Here is a 21492-nt window from a genome sequence, read left to right as displayed (position 1 = left end):
TCTGAGTCAATGAGATTTACTGGAGATTAAAGTTAAAATTAACTCGCTTCGAACTGCCACGCCCCGTTTTTAACTGGTAAATTGCATTTGTAGGATCCACTTCAAAATGACCGTCTAGACCAAGACATCGACTCTTATCACCACGCAGAGATTTACTCAAGTTTTTGAGCTTAGATCAACATTACGGCTGCAGCTAATTATTTTACTTACTGATTATTCTAACAATTAATCAGTTAAAAATTGGCACATTCTGCTGATTCTTCTAATATTGGAAATACATTAAAAGAATTAAAACTTTTTAAAATAAGAAAATAAATATTTTATTGTCTAAAATGCAGTAACATCATTCCATTAGTGAATTCTTGATCATTTGTATGAAAGGATGCATCTGCAGCTAAAAAAAAATACTTCTAACACCAAAATATGAAAAGTTAAACCGTTTCTGCTTGACTTAACATCAGTGCAGTCTGATCTTTTGATTGATTTTTAGATGACCAATTAATAATTAGATAGCAAAAGGTGCTTAATAGTAAATGGTTTTCAGAGTTTTAAGCTAAAACTGCCACTTGAGGAATTCTGGATGGTGCATATTTACATTTAAAGGGTTTTGTTTTATCTTAAATGCAAACTGTAAATATTTGTTGTACAGTTTTAACCTAATAGCTGCTCTGAGAGCTTTGTTGTTTCAGAAAATGCCACTTTTAGAGTTTGTATACTTCAGTTGTTGATTAATCAGTCACTAAATTAGCTGACAATTTATCCGGTTTTTCGTTTCAGCCATACGCTGCGGTGCTTGAGTTTTGTCTTTCTCTTATTTGGGAGCATTTCTTTCAGGATCTAACGGGATCATTAAACTTTATTTGAGGTTTTAAAAGGTTTAAAGACATTCGAAAGTTGAACTTCCTGGAGTGATTTCTCCACAAAGACAATCCTTTATTTTTGTCTGCGCCGTTTGGTTTTCCATTGTAAGCAGAAAACCCAGACTGTCCCCTGGTGACCCTTTCTTGAAGTTTTGCAGCCTGTGTTTAGAGAAAACACCCCATCGTTGTGTCTGCACTTTAGTTTGCTCATGACAGCAGACTGAAACTCTTCACTCTTCTCTTTGCTGTGTATTTTCCCGTGAAAGCTCATTTTTTATAGCTGTGTGGGCGATTTAGGAAAAATACTTTTTGTCTGGCAAGGAAGTGACTCAGAAAGTTTACCGTGTTTTAATCTGTAGGCCAACGATCTAAAGAGGACCAAACATATCAGCATCCCAATCTATCTGCTTCACCAGCAGCAATGCTTGACTTTATCCTGCTTCAACTATCTCCTCACTTTTCTCTGATATGCTTGTTGACAAATCCGGTCTGGAGCCACGGGATATTATTTCCTTGGGATTAGTAACACATGTTGGCTTTTGATTTCTTAACTTAAAGATCTTTGTCAAAACCAAGTTGCAGTGTGTCAGATAGATTGAAGACAGATAAGAAAAACTTATCTGAGGGTAGAGGGTCATGCAGTAGTCGACATGCTTTAGCATGCTTCAGACCAACAATATGTCCATTCATTGGTCTCTGTCTATCCATCCATCTCAATTTACTACATTTAGGCCTGTTTAGTTTTTGCTATGGGCTAGCTAGAACTATTTTTTGTTGCATACCTTTTGAGGGCAGATGAGAAAAACTTTCTATGATGTTTAGTTGTTGCTAGCAGCTAGCTAGCTTTATTTTTTGGTGCTTACCTTTCAAGGACAGATAAGAAAAGCTTGCTAACATGTTTAGTTGTTGCTAGCAGCTAGATAGCATTATTTTAGTAATTTTATGAGAACTCCAACACAAAAATAATCCGTTTTTTTCTCATTAACATAACTTTTTTTTCATAATTTTAAGACATTGTTTTTGTATAATTGCATCTTTTATCTGCTAACATTGTGACTATATTTTTGTGATTAAAGTAACATTTTTGTAGCCTTCTCTGTTGAATAACTCACAGAAGGAATGATTTAAATAAAATCCACTTTTTGAAAATATTTCAATTTCTTTTTTAGGGAAAAATCTGAGATTTTATGTTTCAGCCATATTGCCCTGTCCTGCCCATTGTGATCCCACTTCTGCTCTTGGTTCTGTTGAGGCGCTTATCAAGCTCAAATACATTCACATGCTTTCACACACTACATTCTCATATTCTCACACAAAGGCCCCTTGTAATTGTAACATCTATAGAAACTCCTCAGACTCCCGTCTCCCAGGAAATAGAAACTTAGTTGATAAAATGACGTAAGACATCAGATGACCACCAGGTGCATCCGTAGTATAGTAAACGAATCTTCCCGTTTTTGATCAGATGCTGTATAGACTCGGTCACATCCACACCTAGTCTGTAAGGGTAAGCGTCTCCTTTTTTAGCGCTAAAAAAGAATAAAATAAGTAAAGTCTGATTACTTGTACTGGCTGATTTTCTGCTCTGTGTGCGGTACATTTTTGATCCATTTTCAACAGTTCCTATCCTTGTTCCTCACATTTCTCTCCTTGAAAGAAAAGAATCCTGCCTGGATGGCGACCCAGCAGGGCGGTTCCTCTGGTCTGAACCGCAGAGAGAGAAGAGAACCCCCCCAGCTTCTGAATTTAAGAGGAGCCATAATTGCACAGCTCTGAGTATTTATACCCAGCTGTGACTCAGTGAGACATGTGGGCTGGTTGTGTGAATATGCGTACACTGGGGTTTTTTGCGTATTAGTTTGGGTGTTAGAGAAAACGTACTCTATGAAGTACTTCAATAACACCAGAAAATCGGTGTTAACTTAAATGTCCATTAAGGTGGAATTTTTTAACCTTTAAATCCATCCATCCATTTTCTGTTCACCTTTTGTCCCTAATGGGGTCGGGAGGGGTGCCGGTGCCTATCTCCAGCTACGTTCCGGGCGAGAGGCGGGTTCACCCTGGACAGGTCACCAGTCTGTCGCAGGGCAACACAGAGACATACAGGACAAACAAACATTCACACACACACTCACACCTAGGGAGAATTTAGAGACCAATTAACCTAACAGTCATGTTTTTGGACTGTGGGAGGAAGCCGGAGTACCCGGAGAGAACCCACGCATGCACAGGGAGAACATGCAAACTCCATGCAGAAAGACCCCGGCCGGGAATCGAACCCAGGACCTTCTCGCTGCAAGGCGATACAGAAATACATCAATCAATTTAAATACAGAAATAAATCAATCTCTCTTGACTATATGACATATATATATATATATATATATATATATATATATATATATATATATATATATATATATATATATATATATATATATATTTGCTAATTAATGCCATTTCCATGAAGTGGTTTTGGGAGAAAAAAATGTTTTTTTGTTTTGCCACAATAAATACTTTTGAATTAATTTACTAAAGAGACTACTGCAGGTCTATATGCACGGAGTTTGCTGGTTCTCCTTGTGTACAGTACGCATGAGTTCTCTCAGGGTACTCCAGTATCTTCCCTCAGTCCAAAAACATGACTGTTAGGTTAACTGTTCTCTCTAAATTGACCTTAAGTATTTGTGAATGTGTACATGGATAAATAATCTTGTAAAGTATACAGTATCATGTTATTATTGAATTAGAAAAGAAGTTACTACTTTCATGCTTGTTTAGTCATTGCTAACGATTAGCTAACATTGTTTTTTGGTGCATGTCATTTGATATTGATGTTTTAACCTGATTTTTGGAAAGAAATTGCATACAACTTAATCTTCTTAAAAGTATAAGAGGAGAAAACTAGTGGGAGTCTAGGAAGAAGTTTTCGATCTGGTTCGTAATCTTGGGACTTCAAGTAGATTTTGGCTTCTGTAGTTTAACTCTATAGTTTAACATTTCAGTAATACAGTAAAAAGCTTGAACATCCTGGAAAGTTAACATCAGGATTTTAAAATGACCAGCTAACCAGAGCAAAGACTGAAACAGGAGTGACGTCAAGTTTTACTGGAGAGTTTCGGACCAGCTGAAGGTGTTCAAGTCTTTTTGGATACGTGTGAAAAAGGGCATTACAAAAGTCTAGATGACCGAAAAACCATAAATAGGAATCTCAAGTTCCTGTTTTCCTGTCTCTCACATGACCAGAATGAGTTATTTTGAGTAACCCTGAATAGATACTGATTGGTTAATTTGTCAAAAACAACACCCAAATTCTTTAAGTTTGACTTAACAGCAGAACTCAAATGACTAATATCTAAACATATGTGAGGAACTATCCTCAACAGGTGACTGATCACTCTGTCTTCTTAGAGTATATTTCAGTTTTTAAATATTTTTAAACTGCTTTATGTACCCCAATAGTTAAGAGAGTTAAAAAACACCAAATTCTTGAAGAAATCTTATGCAGCTGAATGACATTTGCATACTAGTGGTAGGAGGTATAATGAAATGAATGAATGATCTAGTGGGCCCAACTAGGAACCATAGTTTTGACCAGTAGGTCCTGACTTGTTGTGATTTATGCAGACACTTTAGCTTCTGTTTCAAGCAGTTTCAGAAATCCCTACCAAACTTCTGCTTTTACTGTACACAGGTATGTTCTACTATTAAAAAGCATTTTAATTAGCCTCATATAATATTATATGAAAGCAAAACAAATGTCAATCTGCTGTCGGAAGCATATGTAGCAATGTATTATTTTACATGTACCTCTCATAAGCATCAGTGTAGAAATAATACACCTCGTTCCCTCATTTTTTAAACTAGGTTTTAGTGGGGGTTTTATGTGAAAACAAACACAAATTTGAAAACTGTAATATTCAATGTTCTGGAAATAAAACCTGCTGTAACCAATTATTCAGAAGTCGTGCAAGAGTCCATTTTGGTATAAAATTAGCGTTTATATTGTCCAGTATCACCATCAAGCATTGCCGTCTCTGCTTGCGAGGCTTTAACATTGAGCTTAAATAACAACAAACTCCTTACAGTAAGCTGTAAACCGATGCCTTACGTTTCACAGATGTTTGGATACCTGTTATTCCTCAGCGATCAGATTACTGCTCTTTAACTTTTCACCCCATCACGGAGCGCAAGCCGTCTGAACCTGCTGTGTTTTCCCTTTTTGACGCCTTGCAACATACCTAGAGGGTACAGTCAGTGTGGATGACGGACCACTGCAGGCAAGTTGGTACTTGTCCCTCTGTGTGGCAGGTGAAACCTGCCTAACCCCACTGTTAGCGGACGTGACAAGCGCTAGGAGGCGGGGGTATCTGCAGCGACTTGGGCACCTGTAGGCTGCTCTCGCGCCCGTCCAGGAATCCTGGCAGTTTGCTGAGAACTCCATGTTTGCGTTTTTCCTGACAGATTTAGTGCAGCAATGACCAATATAGAAAAGTACTGTACATGTCAATGTTTTTCTCACGTTTTTCCTTTATTCAGTCTGATAGAATTGCTAAAATTGTACAAAGATTTGTTCAACAATTTGCTAAATTGTTGAACATTTCAGTCGTTTCAGTCTTCATTCCAAATGTCACTTATGACGAGACATTTTTTTCATGTTATAAGTGAAATAATTTACTAATGGAAGTAGGACTTTTTCACCAATATTTTAGGAATTATTGACTTAAAACAAATTCCTATATCTTGCTGAAAAGTTACCTTTAAGTTAGATTTGTCACATTTCAAGTGTGATACGATATTTCCACTAGAAACTAGACCAAAATTACTTGGCAAGATTTAGGTTTTTTGCCATGCAAACTGTTTTGCAACATATTATTAATCTTTTATGTAAGCATTTGACTTTGAAGAAAGTAATTAGCAATATTTCTCTCATTGTGGCAGTTGGATGATAGAAATAATTTGAGTAAACTTGCTACACGCTCTGCCTTTTTATTAGTGGACGTAAACATCTGGTTTCAGGTTGAGGTGCCAGTATTTTTAAAACAGGAATGTGAGCGAGTGGGTCATGTTGACATGCAGTTGCTTTATTCTCAGCAGCTTTTGTTGCTCCCTCTGTATCCATGTTCGATGCTATCCTCCCTCCTCTTTAGTTTCTGCTCTTAATCTAAAGAAGACAAACGCAGGGGCAAATGTTTTCTTTTCTCTTCGTGCTGGAAACTGACTTCTTTCTCTTTTTTCCCCCCCTGTCTGCCTCTCCTCTGAGTGGAGAGGAGGCGGAGGAGGCAGTGCCGGCTTTTGTGAAATTTAGCGTCGGGATCACAGTTTTGTCACTGCGCACACAACGCAGCACCGGCATGGATGGATCCACCACGGAGATATAATCTTTTTCAGTGTCAGTCTTCATTCCAAATGTCTGATGCTTTTTTGGAAAGTTTCGCCGTTGTTTGTCTGCAGATGACTGTCAGACCGGTTTGGATACAGTCAAGGAAACAAACACCAGGAAAGAAGTAACAGAAAGCAAAAGAGAAGAGAAAAAGGTTTGGCTGGCTGATTCTCGTTACAATAAGTAAACAGGAGATTGGGATTGACATGAGGGTGAGATGAAGTGATTTGTTTGGAAGTGGAGATATAGAGGGAGGTTAGCGGAGAGAGAGAGAGGGCAGTGGGAGGGAGGACAGACGCAGGGTCCAGCCCTCTGGGACAGCAGTTTGCAGAACATCACCGGACACCAACGTGAGAGGGATGCCGCCAGTTGTTCTCTGAAACCAGACCTGCCTCTGATGCCACACACACACATTCCTCCATCTGCTGCCCAGAACCGCTGCCTTCTGATGATCCAATAGATCTGGTGTGGAAAATGTGGGATTAAACTTCCTGAGGCAATGGATTGGAGTCCAGACTGTTTGAGTGAATGACTGGAAGAGGAAACTTTCACCCGAAATCCATTTCTGCGTCTGGACTCTGTCCACGACTCGGTGCTGATAGCCAAGCGGTCCATGGTGGTGGTGAGCGATGTGGGTCTGACTGAACTCGGTGCACAGATGCCTGCCGCTATGCTCCCGTGCTCCGCACCAGCCAGGTCGGACTGGAGCTTTCAGAACCCGGTGGGGGTGGACTGCAGCTCGCCGGAGCCGCGCTGCATTTGGGTGGCTGTTCTCCACGGAGCTACGAGTCCAACGCTGCGCGCCGAACCGGCTTTGCCCGGCCAAAACTCACATCAGCTCAGGGTGAGGAGAGGTCAGCCACAGACTGAGGCTGGTGTTTGGGTTTCTGTTCCATATTTATTTATTTGTTTACCAAACAAATAAATCATTAGCTCCAATAGAACTACAACTATTCTTACTGGGTTACAAGAATAGTTGTAGGTAGATTTAAAGCTTTCACATAAAAGCTTTCAATTTACCTTCAGCAATACGAAAGCAGAGAGATATTTACACAACCTATTGCAATTTTTATTTTTACTTTCTGTAAACGCATTTTTACTAATTCAGCTACTTTTACTGCCATTTTTATTGTATACTGAAAAGGATACAAAACTACAGAAGAACATTAGGCCCACAAATCTGACTTTAATCTTAAAATTATGACTTTAATTTTAAAATTATGACTTTAATCTGCTGAGGAAAGTCACAATTCTCCTCTGGATGAATGCTCTTCTGTAAAAAACAGATCTTCTTACCACGTATTTTTGTCTAGTTTCTTGCACAAATATCTAATTATACAAAACAAACTTACAAGTAACTTTTCAGCAAGGTAAAAGAGCTTGTTTTAAGTCGGTAGTACCTCAATATTTATAAAAATAAGTACTAGGTCCACTGGCAGATTATGTCACTTATAACAAGATATTTTTCCCAATTTATAAGTGAAAGCGGAGCCAGGATCTTTCTCATCAATATTGAGGGATCATCAACTTAAACAAGCTCTTTTAACTTTTAAGTTGGTTTTGTCTTATTTCAAGTGTGCTAAGATATGTTAACATGAAACTAGATCAAAAATATTTGGTAAGATTTGATGTTTTTGCCTCTTTGTTTGATGGTAAAGACAGAGGTGAGGACCTCTCCATCTCCCCTCACTAACTTTTCCAAGGTCCTAAAGTCCTGAAGCGTCACCAGACATATTTTTAAAATCCACCGGATAACTAGCGTGAAATTTTCCTTCACCTTAATCCTCATGTTGTTTGTTTTAGCGTTAAAATAAGCAGGTGTCATCCGGTTGCCTGTAACCAGAAACAATATAGGAGGTATATTGTTTTTATCCTCAGAATTAGCTTTGCAAACTCCGAGAGGAGCTGCGTATTCTTTGGAAACCGCTTCATGCGGTTTGTCAGTTGTGCATGTCAGCAGCGTTGCTGTAACTTCATTGTTTGGAGTCATTTAAGCGCTCAGCTGCTGACAGGTTGCTTAACCTCTCAGCGTTACCTGGAAGAGCGACGTCATACCTCGCTGCTTCAAGGCTTAAAACTCTTCACCGCTTAAATATTCGCAGCTAAAAAAGTGCAAATTTTTCCTTCTTTTAATGTTTTTTTTTCTTGACTTTTTGAATTGTGTTTGAGGGTGGATTTCCAAGATTTAAAACAGTTTTAAAGATAGGTGGTAATCAGTCTTTCTGTCATCAAGAGTTTGTGTGTGTGATTCTTGTTGATCTTCTTCTAATTAGCGTCTAAAGAATGGTGAAGGAAGAGCTTAAGTGCCACTTTTGGTTATCTTTTGTCATAAAAGGAGCAAACTGTGCCAAGATATTCCAAAACTTTGGGGTGTTTACATCACTCTTTTATCTCATTGTCATTTTATTTTTCTTGTGGAATATTACTTCCCCTTTTCTACCTATTTTTATTATTTTTTTTCTGTGTTACCATCCCCCTCATCCTTGACTGTTAAGAAATGCCACAAACAGGAATGTGAGCATGGGGGCAGGAGACAAACACTGACTGTATACGATGTTTGTTCTCCCGGATAAACAAGAAATGTGTTTCATTTTCTCTGAAGGTTAAAAAGAAACACAATTTCCGTCTCCGTCTGCTGCAGTTGTTGTTAATGTTAACAGATTCTGCATAAGTCTGGAATTTCGTGTTTATAATATCGCTAAGATGTGTGAACGGCAGAAAAATACTCTGACTGCTTGGTTTGAGGTCTGTGTAATAAAAACAGAAGTAAAATTGTGGGGAAAAAAACAACCCACAAGTTTAATTATAATAAACCTGATCTGGAATTAAGTTTTATAGAATGGAGTCGGGTCATTCAATTCAAGGCTAAAAAAAGGCTTATAGGCTCATGTTGGAGACGGATTGTGGTCTTTTTCTTTCTTTTTTTACAATGGGGTGGAAAAAGTCTCAACTCATCTTTCATTTCTTTATATTTTCAGTGAGCGACGGTTTTGTCAGGAATAGTTTCAGTCCTTCTTTAAGGTCAAACGGAGAGAATATCAGCATTTAAAGGGATTTCAGTTCAGTGCTGAATAATCCTGCTTAAGTTTTATCAACTTAAGGATTTTAAACAGACTAGATTGTTTAAAAGACAAAAAATTGCCCTTTAATTTAACAGTGTCTAACAGCTGAGTCATTTGCCGTTTGAGACACGTTTTGTGCTTACACTGAAGTGTTTGTGGTGCCCGTTATGGTGTTCTGCTCTAGGCAGAAAGCCATACAGTTCGTATCAAAAACTGTTTTAATACCAATCAAATAGATTTTGTAGGTTTTCTTGAGATTTTCTGTCAAGCTTTGGGTGCTTTTCTTGTACTCCTATAAGATTTCTTTGGTTTTGCTTGGACAATCAAAACTCACTTTAATATTTTGACAGAAATTGCACTGAAAATGTTAGCCAGCCTGGCATGGAGGTAGATTATTATTGGTCTTCCTCATTCATATTGATACAACTTCCTCCATTTTTCCTCCTTTTACAAACAATTGATCTAATTCTTTTTTTTTTTTTCTTTTTTTTTTTTGATGTAAAAACTGTAAGCAAAATTACCTGACTGATTTCTGGATTTTATTTCAAACATTTCTTTTTTGAATGAAGATGTTTGACTTAAAGCAAACAAAGTTTTTGCAGCTGTTTTTTTTTTCTTCTCCTGACCAGAGGAAAAAGTCCCCTGGCTGCATTTAAACCTGCGTCATGCACCATGTGTGCCTCTGCCCACTGTCCAACCAACCTATTCTAAATCTGCAACTCTTCTTGGAAACACTTATACTTTTAGGTTTGAATCAAAATAGCCAAGGCTAGCACGTATCAGTTGAACAACAGGAAAGCTGCATGTTTACCCACAGAGTAGAAAACCCTGTTTAACTGATGTTGCGTCATCACCTGCCAGCCTGCTTGGACAGTCAAGTGGGTTAAACTAGTTTTTGAACATATATATTGACACACAGGTGCATTGAGAAGGATATTTTGAATCCTCCACTGCTTCTGGTCCAGTCATGGATCACCTTGTCGGGACGTAGGATGCGTTTGGACGTGCCGAGATGGAGGAGTTCTCCCTCTGCGTGGCCGGTAAGTCGTGACGCTGCCATCTGCGTTTTTCTCCTCTGCTCTGCCCGCGCCGTCCGGATTAACCGCTCATCAGCAGATATAGCGGCCCGTTAAAGCTCTACTTTTCAAACAGGTTGCAGCTCTCAGCTGTTTAAAAGAGCATTATTGTTCTGTTTTGCCTGGTTTTCAGCAGGACGGCTGCTGCCTGCCGCTCCTGATGACTGTAAATTCAGCTTTTTGATACAGGCATGTACCAGAAAAGCCTCTTACGCGTATAAAATCCTTGTTTCTCTGGAGTTTAGGAAGATTATAGATCATTCTTATCACATTCAGCAATTTTAAAGTTTAGAATCTGTGCTGATTTGGTGGAAATAAAACAATTTATGCTTTCTTTATTGTATTTTTAGGTCAAAATCTGTCATTTCAGGCTTTGTAATTGATGTCATGAGCAGAAACAACTGCAGGGTATTCTCTGGCCGCTGTTGTGTGTACCAACAAAACTAAACTCTTGTGGCAATACAGGTTACTCTGAATGTTCGGTTGTTTTCCATTGTAATGTGTTTTCGTGATGAAATCATCACATGTGAATGGAATTCCACAGGAATGTGTACTAAGAAACATTCCGATGTTTTTTGTTGTAGTGACTGGTATGAGTGGAAAACGTTTTTTTATAGCGCTCATAAAAAAACATACCAATGTGGTTTTTGACAAAAAGTTCATGTTTTTAGGTGTCTGGAAAATTAGGCGCTTCAAAAAAAAAAAAAGAAAAATTAGCAAGCACTGCCCCTCAGCTAGCAACCCCAGCAAAGCTTAGCCTGTTACCTAGCAACCCCAGTGAAGCCCAGCCCGTTACCTAGCAAACCAAGCTGATCTCTAGCACATTTGGTTAGCTGGTGTTACTGCAGGAAGACTAGTACTTTGTTGTTGACTTACCATCCAGAAACCTTTTGCTGCATTCTTATTGGTTATGCAGGAGGCTCCATTTCTGCTTTTCAAAGACATACGATTGTGTAATTGCACATCTGGCTGCGTGACCAGCAGCAGCTAATTTAGGTTTAAAGTGACAAGAGGCCCTAAATGTCAATGTGTAAGAATGATTTTGTGCTAAAAATGTAATGAACGTGTTTTGTATAACCCATAAACCTATGCTAACCAAGGAAGACTAATATGGCATCTTTAGGTAAGATGCCAGGTAATCCTTAGGTAAGATTACCTTCTGAGTTTTGTCTCCGAGAAGAAACTGAGAGATTTTCTTCTCTCTGAGTTAGATCTAAACTCAGAGAGAAGAAAATGTTATATTTCTTTCTCAGTGTTTCCCTCAAGCCTGTTTGGGAAGCCAAGATTGAAAAGATTGAAAAACAGTTTGAAAACTCCATGGACATTCTTCGTTAAACACAATGTCCTTTCCTGGAGTAGCCGGACCGCGTTGGCTTGTCTGAGTGGATTTTCTTAAACCAGAAGGTGAGAGGTGACAGGAGAGGTGTTTATCCGGCCTGAGGGAGGAGGGCAGGCGGAAAGGTCAGCTGCAGACTCGATTATCCGAGAAGGAACTCGCAACCCACACGGTCCAGAGCAGCCGAGTGGGATTCAGTCCAGACCCGCTCAGACCCCGTGTGTTTTGGGTAATCACAGGGTTTTGGTATTCCCAGCGCCGGGAGGGGCCATGTGGTCGAAACTAGCCTGCTGGAGCCTGTCCCTCTGCTGAAGCATGATACTCCTCCTCTTCCTCATCCGTCTCATTCACTCTCTCCCTGTGACATGTCTGCGTGTGTTTTGACTCGTCCAAACCAGAAACCGCTCCTGAGGAATTCAGTTCGATTCTTCCTCTTTTCTTCCTCTCCTGCTCTTTCATTTTCTCTTTTATCGCTTTCATTCAATCGCTCCTTCCGCTCACACTTGTTCGCGTCTCTCTGCATTCCTCTAAGAGAAAATAGCAGGCCTCACTTAACATTGTTTAGACTGCCAGTCTTGAAATATTCCAGATTTATGGAAGTCGAATTCGGAAATATGCAGACATTTATGTGTTTCCCAACACAAATCTGCAAACAAATCTTTTCCTGTATTTATCTTTTTCCTCAATGGAACGTAAAAGTAGAGAGAAAAGAAATTGTGCGGTGAAAGATTTCCACTGCATGAACTCGCATGTTGAGCGGGAGGAAGAGGAGGTTGGGGGAAGGAGGAGAGGAAGAAAGAGGAGTGAAGGAATGGGAAGTACCTCAACGATGAAGAGTATATTTATAGGAGCTCTTGGTTGTTCCACTTCCTGTCTCAAGCCAGGCACTTCCTGTTGTTGTGTGGCGACACACAAACCTGCCACATGTGTGTGTTTTAGCTGATGGTTTTAGCATTTATAGGAAGTAGAAAGTGGTTGTAAGGGTCATTGTCTTTCTAACAATAAAAAATGAGCCAAATTTCTCACATTACCAACAAAATAGTGGCATTAATGTTTAGCTTCTGAAAATGTATTAACTTGAATAAATTAGATGACAACAACCATTACAAATCAGTTAATTTAGCATTCGCTTAGATTTAACATAAATACTTAACCCTAGAGTTGCATGAATAAGTATCTTATTGATTTTAATGTCTTTTTTTTTAAAAAAGAGAAAAAAAAATTTCAATCAAGCATTTTTAAAAAGGGAAAAAATGCAAATTCTGGAGATAATAAAAATGTAATCATAACACTAAGAATCCATCCATGAACATTTTCTTATCAAATGACGAATTGTTATTTCAGATAAAGATAACCTGAGTAAACACAAAAATATGTTTTCAAGTAATTATATTATTTAGGACCTGTATCGCTGTGAAAATGCAGTTTCCTCTTATTAATTCATAAATTACCTGTGATAAACCAAAAGCCAGAAATTAATCCAAAACTGTAAAAAAAAAAAAATTACATACATTTTGCATTTAACATTTAACATGTCTGTAAATATGTTCTACCCAGAACTCCTCAAGTGGCAAAGTTTTAGCTTCACCTGGTTCGAATTCTGTAACATTTCTCCTATGAGAATCCAATTATTACTATCCAATTATTAATCGATTAATCCAGAAATAATCAACAGGTCAGCCTTACATCGTATTTATGTTAAGTCAAGTCAATATTTTTACATGTTTAATCAAGTGTACACTAAATCAATGCTATATTATTACATTTCAGACAATAATCTTTTTAATTTTATTGTTAAAAAATGTGAATTATTTGTTCATTTGCATCTTTTAATGTATACTGTATAAAAAGGTTTACGTGATTAAATGAAAAATCGGCAGAATGTCCCATTTCTTATATGATTGTCAAAATAATCGATTGAATAATAGATTACTAAAAGAAACAGAATAGAAAACATTGAGCGTTCAAAGGAGAACTGATAATCATTTTTAAAAGAAACACCCTGATAGAACCCAAGATTTTTGATCAAATGTTTTGTGGACTGACGAGACAAAAACAGAACTTTGTGGAGGGTTTTAGAAAAAGAAAACCTTAACTGTCAGATATTTTTTATGGTGGAGGACTTTCTACATCTGATGTAACCATGAATTCTTCTCTCTGGTAGAAAATCCTGAATGTCTGGCTATATTTAAGCTCTAACACAATTGGATTATGCAGCGGGACAATGATCCAGAGCTCACGAGCGAGTAACTGTGGAGTGGAGGAGGAGGAGCTGCAGATCCCTCATATAAGCACCAAATGTATCTTAAATTGGCTGCATGGAGCAAAGAACATACATTTCCATATCAAGGCACATCAGTAATCATAGATGTTTGTGAAACGAGGTGCTACTTACTCGCTGCTGATTTGTAGCTTGGTGGGATTAAAAACGTTTAAAATATCCGTCTTGTTCTTTTGATCTTACGATTTCAGATGTTTGAAGTTGTTGAGAGTCGGTGTTGTCTTTAAATTACTTGGATGAAAGAAAATAAACTGTTTGCAGAGAGATGATATACGTTTAGCTGTGCAAATGTGTACATTAACTGTAATTGTAGCAGGTATTTTAGAAGAACATAGAAGAGTTATTATTTGTGTGTCCTCGTCTTTCATAGCCGTAATTGGCCGTGTTTATAGTTTTGTTATTAAAATGGAGAAATGACTAACAAAAAGTGCTTAATTTGCAGTTTATAGAAAACAGAATGGTCAAAGATGCTAAACTCAATAAAGTTTTGATGTACTCCTTGTACACGGCATTGGTTCTGGTATTTTCTCACCTGCAATTTCTCATTTTGCATCGGCTTTCGGTGTGATTGTGTGCATGCATACTGGTGTCATGATCCTGTGATGAACTGGAAACCAGATCAGGCTGTTAGACACATCTATGGGCTTCATGATCATTCTCATCGCTGTTAGTATTGAAAGAATGAGCTAACATTGGTCAGTTTTCTTAAGAATGTCCAGTAGAACTGAAATGATTAATTGTGACGAATCAGTTATTGAAATAATTGTCAACTAATGTAGTAATCGATGAATTGTTAACAGGAGTGTGCAGAGTCAAAAGATGTCCATTTGCTGAAAAAAAGCATATTCAGAGCAGTAATTAGGCCAAATCTGTACAAAATATATACATATATTATATTTGTGATGGAATAAAAACCCCATCTTTGTCCATAAATATGTTTAGCTAAAACTTCAATTATCATCATTTTGGCTTCACCTGCTTCAAATTCACTATTTCATTGCATTTTAAGCAATAAAATGTTTTTCTGATTTAAAAAAGGAATTTAATTATTTGTTGGTTGGTTTTTTTGTGCATCTTTTAATGGATTCCTAATATTGTATGAGTGGTTAAGTGGTTAAATTAAAAATCTGTAGAATGTGGCATGTATTTATTTTTTTTTATCCAATTAGTTGATTAATCGTCAACATAATCGATAGAATAATCAATTAGGGTTGCTAATAAGCAGTCTTCAGTTGCAGCCCCAGTCTCCAGTGTCACTAGTCTTTGCAATGTGTCCATTATTGAAAACTTTTTGTTGTTTTGAGGTTTGCAATCTTGCAAAGAACCATAAAGAATAAAAAAGATGAACCAGTCAAATCGAAACTAGACCCTTGTTGTTGGGAGTCGACACATTTATTGCTCCAGTATAGTATTACGTAGCAACAGCTTCTCAAATGTTTGCTTTAATTTTTGTATAAGTTGCTGGAAATTTAAGTCATAGCAGTCAGATAACGCCTTTCTGGTATTTCACACAGCAGATCTGACCTTTGACCTCGGGTATACACTTCCTCTCCTTCCCTGTTTGGTCAGGTGATTGTGTTTGACTGACAGATGTGGGTCTTCAGGGCAGCATGAGGGTGAGACTTCTCACATGTGGCTGTGAGCTGAGCTCACTCTGCTTATTTACTCAGCAGTAAGAGTTAAATATTTGGAAAGTGGGTGGAAATCTTCCTCCAAACCTGAAAAAGTTTGGACCTGTTGTCCTCAATCCAGTGTCGGAGCAATCTAAAAAGGAATCCCGGATTCCTGACATCTTTCTGTGCAGCCTAGAGGGCTTCCTGATTGCGGCGCTCCTTCTAAATTATGTTTATGGTCTATTGTTCTCAGGTTGGCTGGCATGCGGGATTGACCTGAACATGAAATGGATTCAGGAGCTCATGAGGAAGCTGCTAATGTAAAATCCAGCAGCTGAGGGTTAATGTCACAGGGTGCAGAGTCACCTTGTGCTTCCTAGAGAAACCAGAATACATGTTGCATCTGGAAAACTGGAATGCTTGTGCTAATAATGGAAACAAATGTATGGAGGATTTATATGCTGTTTCCTGTGTTTGATTTGACATTCGTGCTTTGATCTATTCATTATTGTACTTTCTCCTCTGAACAAATCCATAGCTACGTTTCTGTTACAAATGTACACAAAACTTTAATATTTCACTAATATTGAAAATATAAATAACAAACGCAATTAAAACCACACCTGAATAAGTTTGTTCACGTGATAAGACATAGGCCAATTCTTGCTGGTCAAGAAGACTAAAAATAATTTTAAAAGATAGATTAGAAATATATTGATAGAAAAAATCTTTTTCATCCTTCAAATTTCACTGAAAGTGAAGTGTTATCTAAAATGCAATGTTTACTAATACCTCAAATTAAGTTTGCTTTTTAAATTTTAAAAGTTCTTGTCTATTTTTGCACTTTTTACAAAATTATACTTCCAACTTTAGACTAAAAATGATGTTCTAAACCTAACAAAACATTTCTTATTTTAAAAAAAAGAACTGAATTGTTTATTTACCAGCATTTTCTCTTTGTGGATTTTTTTGTTGCTGGCCTAAGTAGCTACTACAGAAGGGGGAAATTGTTATTCGATTAATCATCAGAATAATTGATAGATTACTCTGTAATTGTTTACAAATATTTTAGTAATTTTAATGTAGTAAACAACATTACAAAATGTTGGCAAATAGCATCTTATTTTCTATTTATTAGCAGAAGGGCTAATAAATAATATTTTGCAATTAGGCAAATTCTAACGTCTTACTAATTTTGTAAGTTTTCAACGGTCTTCAAATACATTAAAAAAGTGAAATAAATATCATTTTGCTCTATGTATTAGCAAGTTTGCTAATAAATAGCATATTAGCAAGTATGCTAATAAATAGCAACTTGCTATTTATTAGCATCGTATAGTTTTTTTTTTTCTTGTTTTGATTGATTGTTCCTGTTTGTGTGTTTACAGGCTAAGGGGCGGAGGGATGGTCACTCCTCAGCAGGTGACAACCCTCGGCCGCCGATGGCGTCCCGGCCGGGAAGGGAGGGGGTCGGCGTGGGCTGGAAGGGTCCCCGGACGCTGGTCCTCCATAAGAACTCCCAGGGTTTTGGTTTCACGTTACGCCACTTCATCGTTTACCCTCCAGAGTCTGCTCTGCACACCAACCTCAGGGTGAGACCTGTTGCTCGCTTGGTGTCATTATTTAAGACGTTGCATTTGAGATTTAAAGCAGATCCAGGTGTAGTCGAATAAAACAAACCCTGAAAGAACTAATTAGGCAAATTCCAGCAGCTGATGGGCTTTAAAGGGCAATAAAGGTCATCAGATTTTCATCTGTCTTACGATATGGAAGATCTCTCCAGATTTTACTCCTGTTTATTTCTGTTTTTTTCATTCTCTGTGAAGCTTTTCCTGATTTTTTTTTTCTTTTTTTCTGGGCTGGGGGTGAGCCTTTGTGTGAGCAAAGTGGTTATTTGGCTCTTTGAGGTGCGGGCACAAACGTATCCAGATGTGAAATTGAGGGATGTGGAGGCTGGGGTGGGGTGAGCCAGCTGAAACAAGACGTCTATTATTTTTCCTCCACCCCACCATCCACCAGCTGCAGAAAACAGGAGCCTAGACTCAATGGGTTCTGTTGTTGCAGCATGGTACCACTCGCTGTCTGTCAGGACGTACCAGGTTGGCCCGAGACAATGGGCCCACTGCTGGCCTTTGGCCCTGGTTTTGTCCTCCTGTCCCCTGCTTCAATGGACACCAAGGTCACATGGTGTTTTGGGGCAATCAGACTCACAGAGACCCCTTATTCTTATCTGGAGAAATTGTTTGGCTGTATCCCAAATTACCCACATAAAGTCCAGTTAGGCTCAGGGTAAGTGTTACTCAGTTGGGCTCTATTGTCTTTCTAATCCTGTAAGTTCTCTAGGGTCAAGATGCATTGGAAATGTGAAACTTGTGGTATTTTAAACTACAGATTTTGTTCTACATCATTTCTAAATAAAGGCACAAAAAAGAATACAGCTTTAGAACATAGTTAGACTCTTCACATAAAAAATAATCGCCTATATATGTGAATGAAGCCGTCTAAATACCTTCATGCTAATGTCTTAACAAAAATTTAATCAATAGAAGCAAGTTTGTTGTTATAAATGAAGAATCTTCTTGCTGATGCATTATTCACGGAGTTCCACAACGGTCTTTTAACATGAGATAAAAGACCATTGTTTTTGAGTTTACTTTACAGCAAATGCAGAACATGCCTTAAAGATATAAAAACTTGGGTTTTTGTTGTTTAAATTTTGATAAAACTAACAGTCTTGTTTGCACTTAAAGCACAATCATATATTTAATTCAGCATTAATTCAAAATGCTTGAAATGTTTTTTAGATCAGAATATATCCTTTAACCAGAGACTTAGATAAACTACTTTGAGCATTTCTTACATCCATTCATTCTCTTGAGTTTGTCCAAGATCGGGTTGCAAATCCAGACTTCCCTCTTCACCTGTCGAGAACTTACACATAAAACTTGTAAAAAAAATTCAGAGAACAATGTCCCTTTGTCTTTTAATGACGAGCCTTTGTGTAAAACCTGCAATAAATTATTTAATAGGAACAGTTCCCTTATGTGTAGGCTACCGGTATGTAAAGGTTTCAGCCCAGCAGCAGCTCTTTAAGTGCACCATATGCACTCCAAGCCACCTCTTGCTGTTTCCATTTTGGTTTCAGATGAGGTCAAATTGGGACTGGTCCATCCGTGCGTGTCCCCGGCTCCCAGTTCTATTCTGGGTTCGGCTGCTGTCCTTTCTCTGTCTCTAAACCCCCCTGCATTGTCTCCCGAGCCTGGAATGAGCCCACTCAGCGCAGCATAAAGCCAGGCAGCAGTCAGCCCACCATGTTTCGAACTCCAAACTGTCCACTCAGCTCAGTAAAGTGTGTGTGTCTGGGGGTGTGTGTGTGTGTAGGTGATTTGATCTACCTATTTGATCTCCACTCTGTGTGTTTGTTTGCTGCAGTGCATGATGTCACGTTTACCTCCAGTCTGTCAAACAAGAAAGTCGATTTCTGCATATGATCGGGCTTTAACAGCTCATTAAAAACAAACATGTTCTTCCCAGGAGGTTTGATTTCAGCTGTCGGGAATCTCATGTTAATTAATACCAATGATAACGATATGACTTCTCCTCCAGTGTTACAAATGTAGAATGTGTTAGGAAATGTTTCAGTTGCATAGGGGTGAGTAGTTTTCCTGCATGATGTAAGCCCTGAATCACCACTTGGTAAAATTCCTTCTCATGACGACTGCAACAGCAGCAGCGTTAGACAGGATCCTGCTAATGTTCGCCAACATTTCTCATGCTGTGCTGCCAGTTTTCTTTCTTGACATTTGTTTTCTCTTTCTGTCATTTGTAGGATGAGGAGAACGGCAACGGGAAGGGTGAGTTGTTTCCCCGTCATTCGGACATCAGTTAAACGCAATACAGTCAAACAGAGATGATGCGATGAGGTGGGACTCCTTTAGTCTCCTAACAGACCTCTGGTTTTGTTGTTTCTCTGCGCCACCTGCAGGATTGTATGCAACATTGCACCTGCACTTGATGACACTAGACTGCAGATATATTCAGATTTTTTTAAGTTACGAAAACTACCATTTTTTTGTGTAATTATAAATTTATAAATTTATTTACATAATTTAAAATAATTTTTTGTCATAAATGCTAAGCGTATTTATTTGTTTAAAAATTTACCAGTATTATTGTGTGTTTTGTTATTTTTTTATATATATATTGCCTGTTTTGTGTTTAAATATATATGGTTGATTAATGCTGAGTTGTAACAAATTTACTTTTACTTTTGACTCTAAGATTTTTTTCCAACTACTCCTTTTCATTTGAAACTTTTGTTCATATCAACATGTGACATGTTCATTTCAAACTGTAAACAAATGAAATAATAAATTAATTAATAATATTTATTAATATTATTTACATAAACATATTTTGAAAATATGTCAATTTATTTTAGAAATAAAGTGGTTTTGCCTTTTCATGGTGCCTCTTAAATTTTATCTTCATGTCAGGATTTAAAATTAAAACAGTCAGTTCTTTGGGCTTACAACAGAATTATTAATATTTTTATAGCACACCCCAGCATTTTCATTTTGTGAAAAACAAACAAGAAAATGTACTAAATTACACTAACTTAAATGAAAACAGTTAAGTATGTAATAACATGCAGGAGGTCAGCTGACTTGTGCTGGATTTATCTTGTGTGCTACATTTGCATAGATGGATGGGAACAGATACTTCATCAGAACACAGAAACTTTCCAAAGGGATTTTTTTTCTAGCTGTAAGCTCCCCACATGTTTTTGTAAACATTTTGTTTTCAACAGATTCCCTAAATGGGACAAAAACGTGTCAGCATTTACTGTTTAACAAGTGAAGCCCCTAATCTTGAGTTTTATTTGTGATGCAGGGTTTCAGAAAGAGCAACTGGAGCCGATGGACACCATATTTGTGAAGAATGTGAGAGAAAAGGGTCCGGCCCACAAGGCGGGTTTGTGCACAGGTAAAAGGGACAAGCCTCCAGATTTACTCTTGAAATTTGTTGATATGTGCAAACTTTACTGTGACGTTGCATCCGAAATGTGAAGAAGTTAGACGAAAGCTTGCCACAAGATGAAAACAAGATTTATTTTAACTCGTGCAATGAAAATGACAGCTGTTAAAGTTTTTTTCTCGTTTTCAGAGTAGCAGTCCCATCTGTGCACATATTCAGTCACATGCTACTTACTCAAACTTATGCAAACACACACACAATAAAAACACTGTATGCATTTCAGTTTGCACAAACTCCTCGCCAATTTTTTTCCAGTTGCTGACCTGTTTTCTAGTTTCTGCTCATGAAACTGCAGATGAATTTATTTTTATTGATTTGCTTTTTTAATGGCATTTAAACAGAGGAACATATTAACATTAGATATGTGTTTACAACTCTCTGTCCTCTGAGGCTAAATAAAGATCATCAGCTGAATGTTTTGCCTGCATGATTCTGTTTCTGTTGAAGTTAAACACAGAAATACAACTTTTTTTTTTTTTCACCTTCACATTTCCTGTTTTGATCCGTGCCTCGACCTCACAGGGAAATTAGTTCCTGCACAGCGTCACCTGTTTGTCCTGTCTTTCCCACCTGCTCTGAAGTTTTACAGACTAGAACCTTTCTGCCTAACCTGCTGGTTGTGACACGACGGCATGTCTTCTTTTTCTGCAGGGGATCGTTTGGTGAAGGTAAATGGAGAGAGCGTTCTTGGAAAGACTTACTCACAGGTGATCGCTCTCATCCAGAACAGGTAAGATCACCTGAGATCACAAAAATGTCTCACTTTTTGTCACTTACTTTTTTTTTTAATGCGTAAATATGATGCTCCACCGCTGTAAAAATGTGATGCATTACTAATGTAAGA

General features: G+C 37.9%; 1 protein-coding gene across 10 annotated transcripts in view; it reads left to right on the top strand.

Moving 5' to 3' along the window:
- Positions 1-21492, top strand: part of arhgap23a (Rho GTPase activating protein 23a) — an 80715-nt gene that overhangs the window by 33227 nt on the left and 25996 nt on the right. For 3 of the 10 annotated variants that reach the window (XM_032587199.1, XM_032587197.1, XM_032587196.1), the window contains exons 1-5: positions 6203-7087; positions 17000-17203; positions 19441-19465; positions 20505-20597; positions 21300-21378. In XM_032587199.1, coding sequence (XP_032443090.1) covers positions 6857-7087; positions 17000-17203; positions 19441-19465; positions 20505-20597; positions 21300-21378 — 632 coding nt within the window. In that variant the 5' untranslated portion in view covers positions 6203-6856. Of the gene's footprint in view, positions 1-6202; positions 7088-10251; positions 10346-16999; positions 17204-19440; positions 19466-20504; positions 20598-21299; positions 21379-21492 lie in introns of those variants that run through there. The other 7 variants (XM_032587204.1, XM_032587203.1, XM_032587205.1 and 4 more) reach the window with 5 other exon arrangements.

The sequence above is a fragment of the Xiphophorus hellerii genome, chromosome 16 (assembly GCF_003331165.1).
Source record: "Xiphophorus hellerii strain 12219 chromosome 16, Xiphophorus_hellerii-4.1, whole genome shotgun sequence".
NCBI lineage: Eukaryota > Metazoa > Chordata > Actinopteri > Cyprinodontiformes > Poeciliidae > Xiphophorus > Xiphophorus hellerii.
The sequence above is the reverse complement of the archived record's forward strand: the minus strand, read 5'-3'. Positions and strand labels throughout refer to the sequence as shown.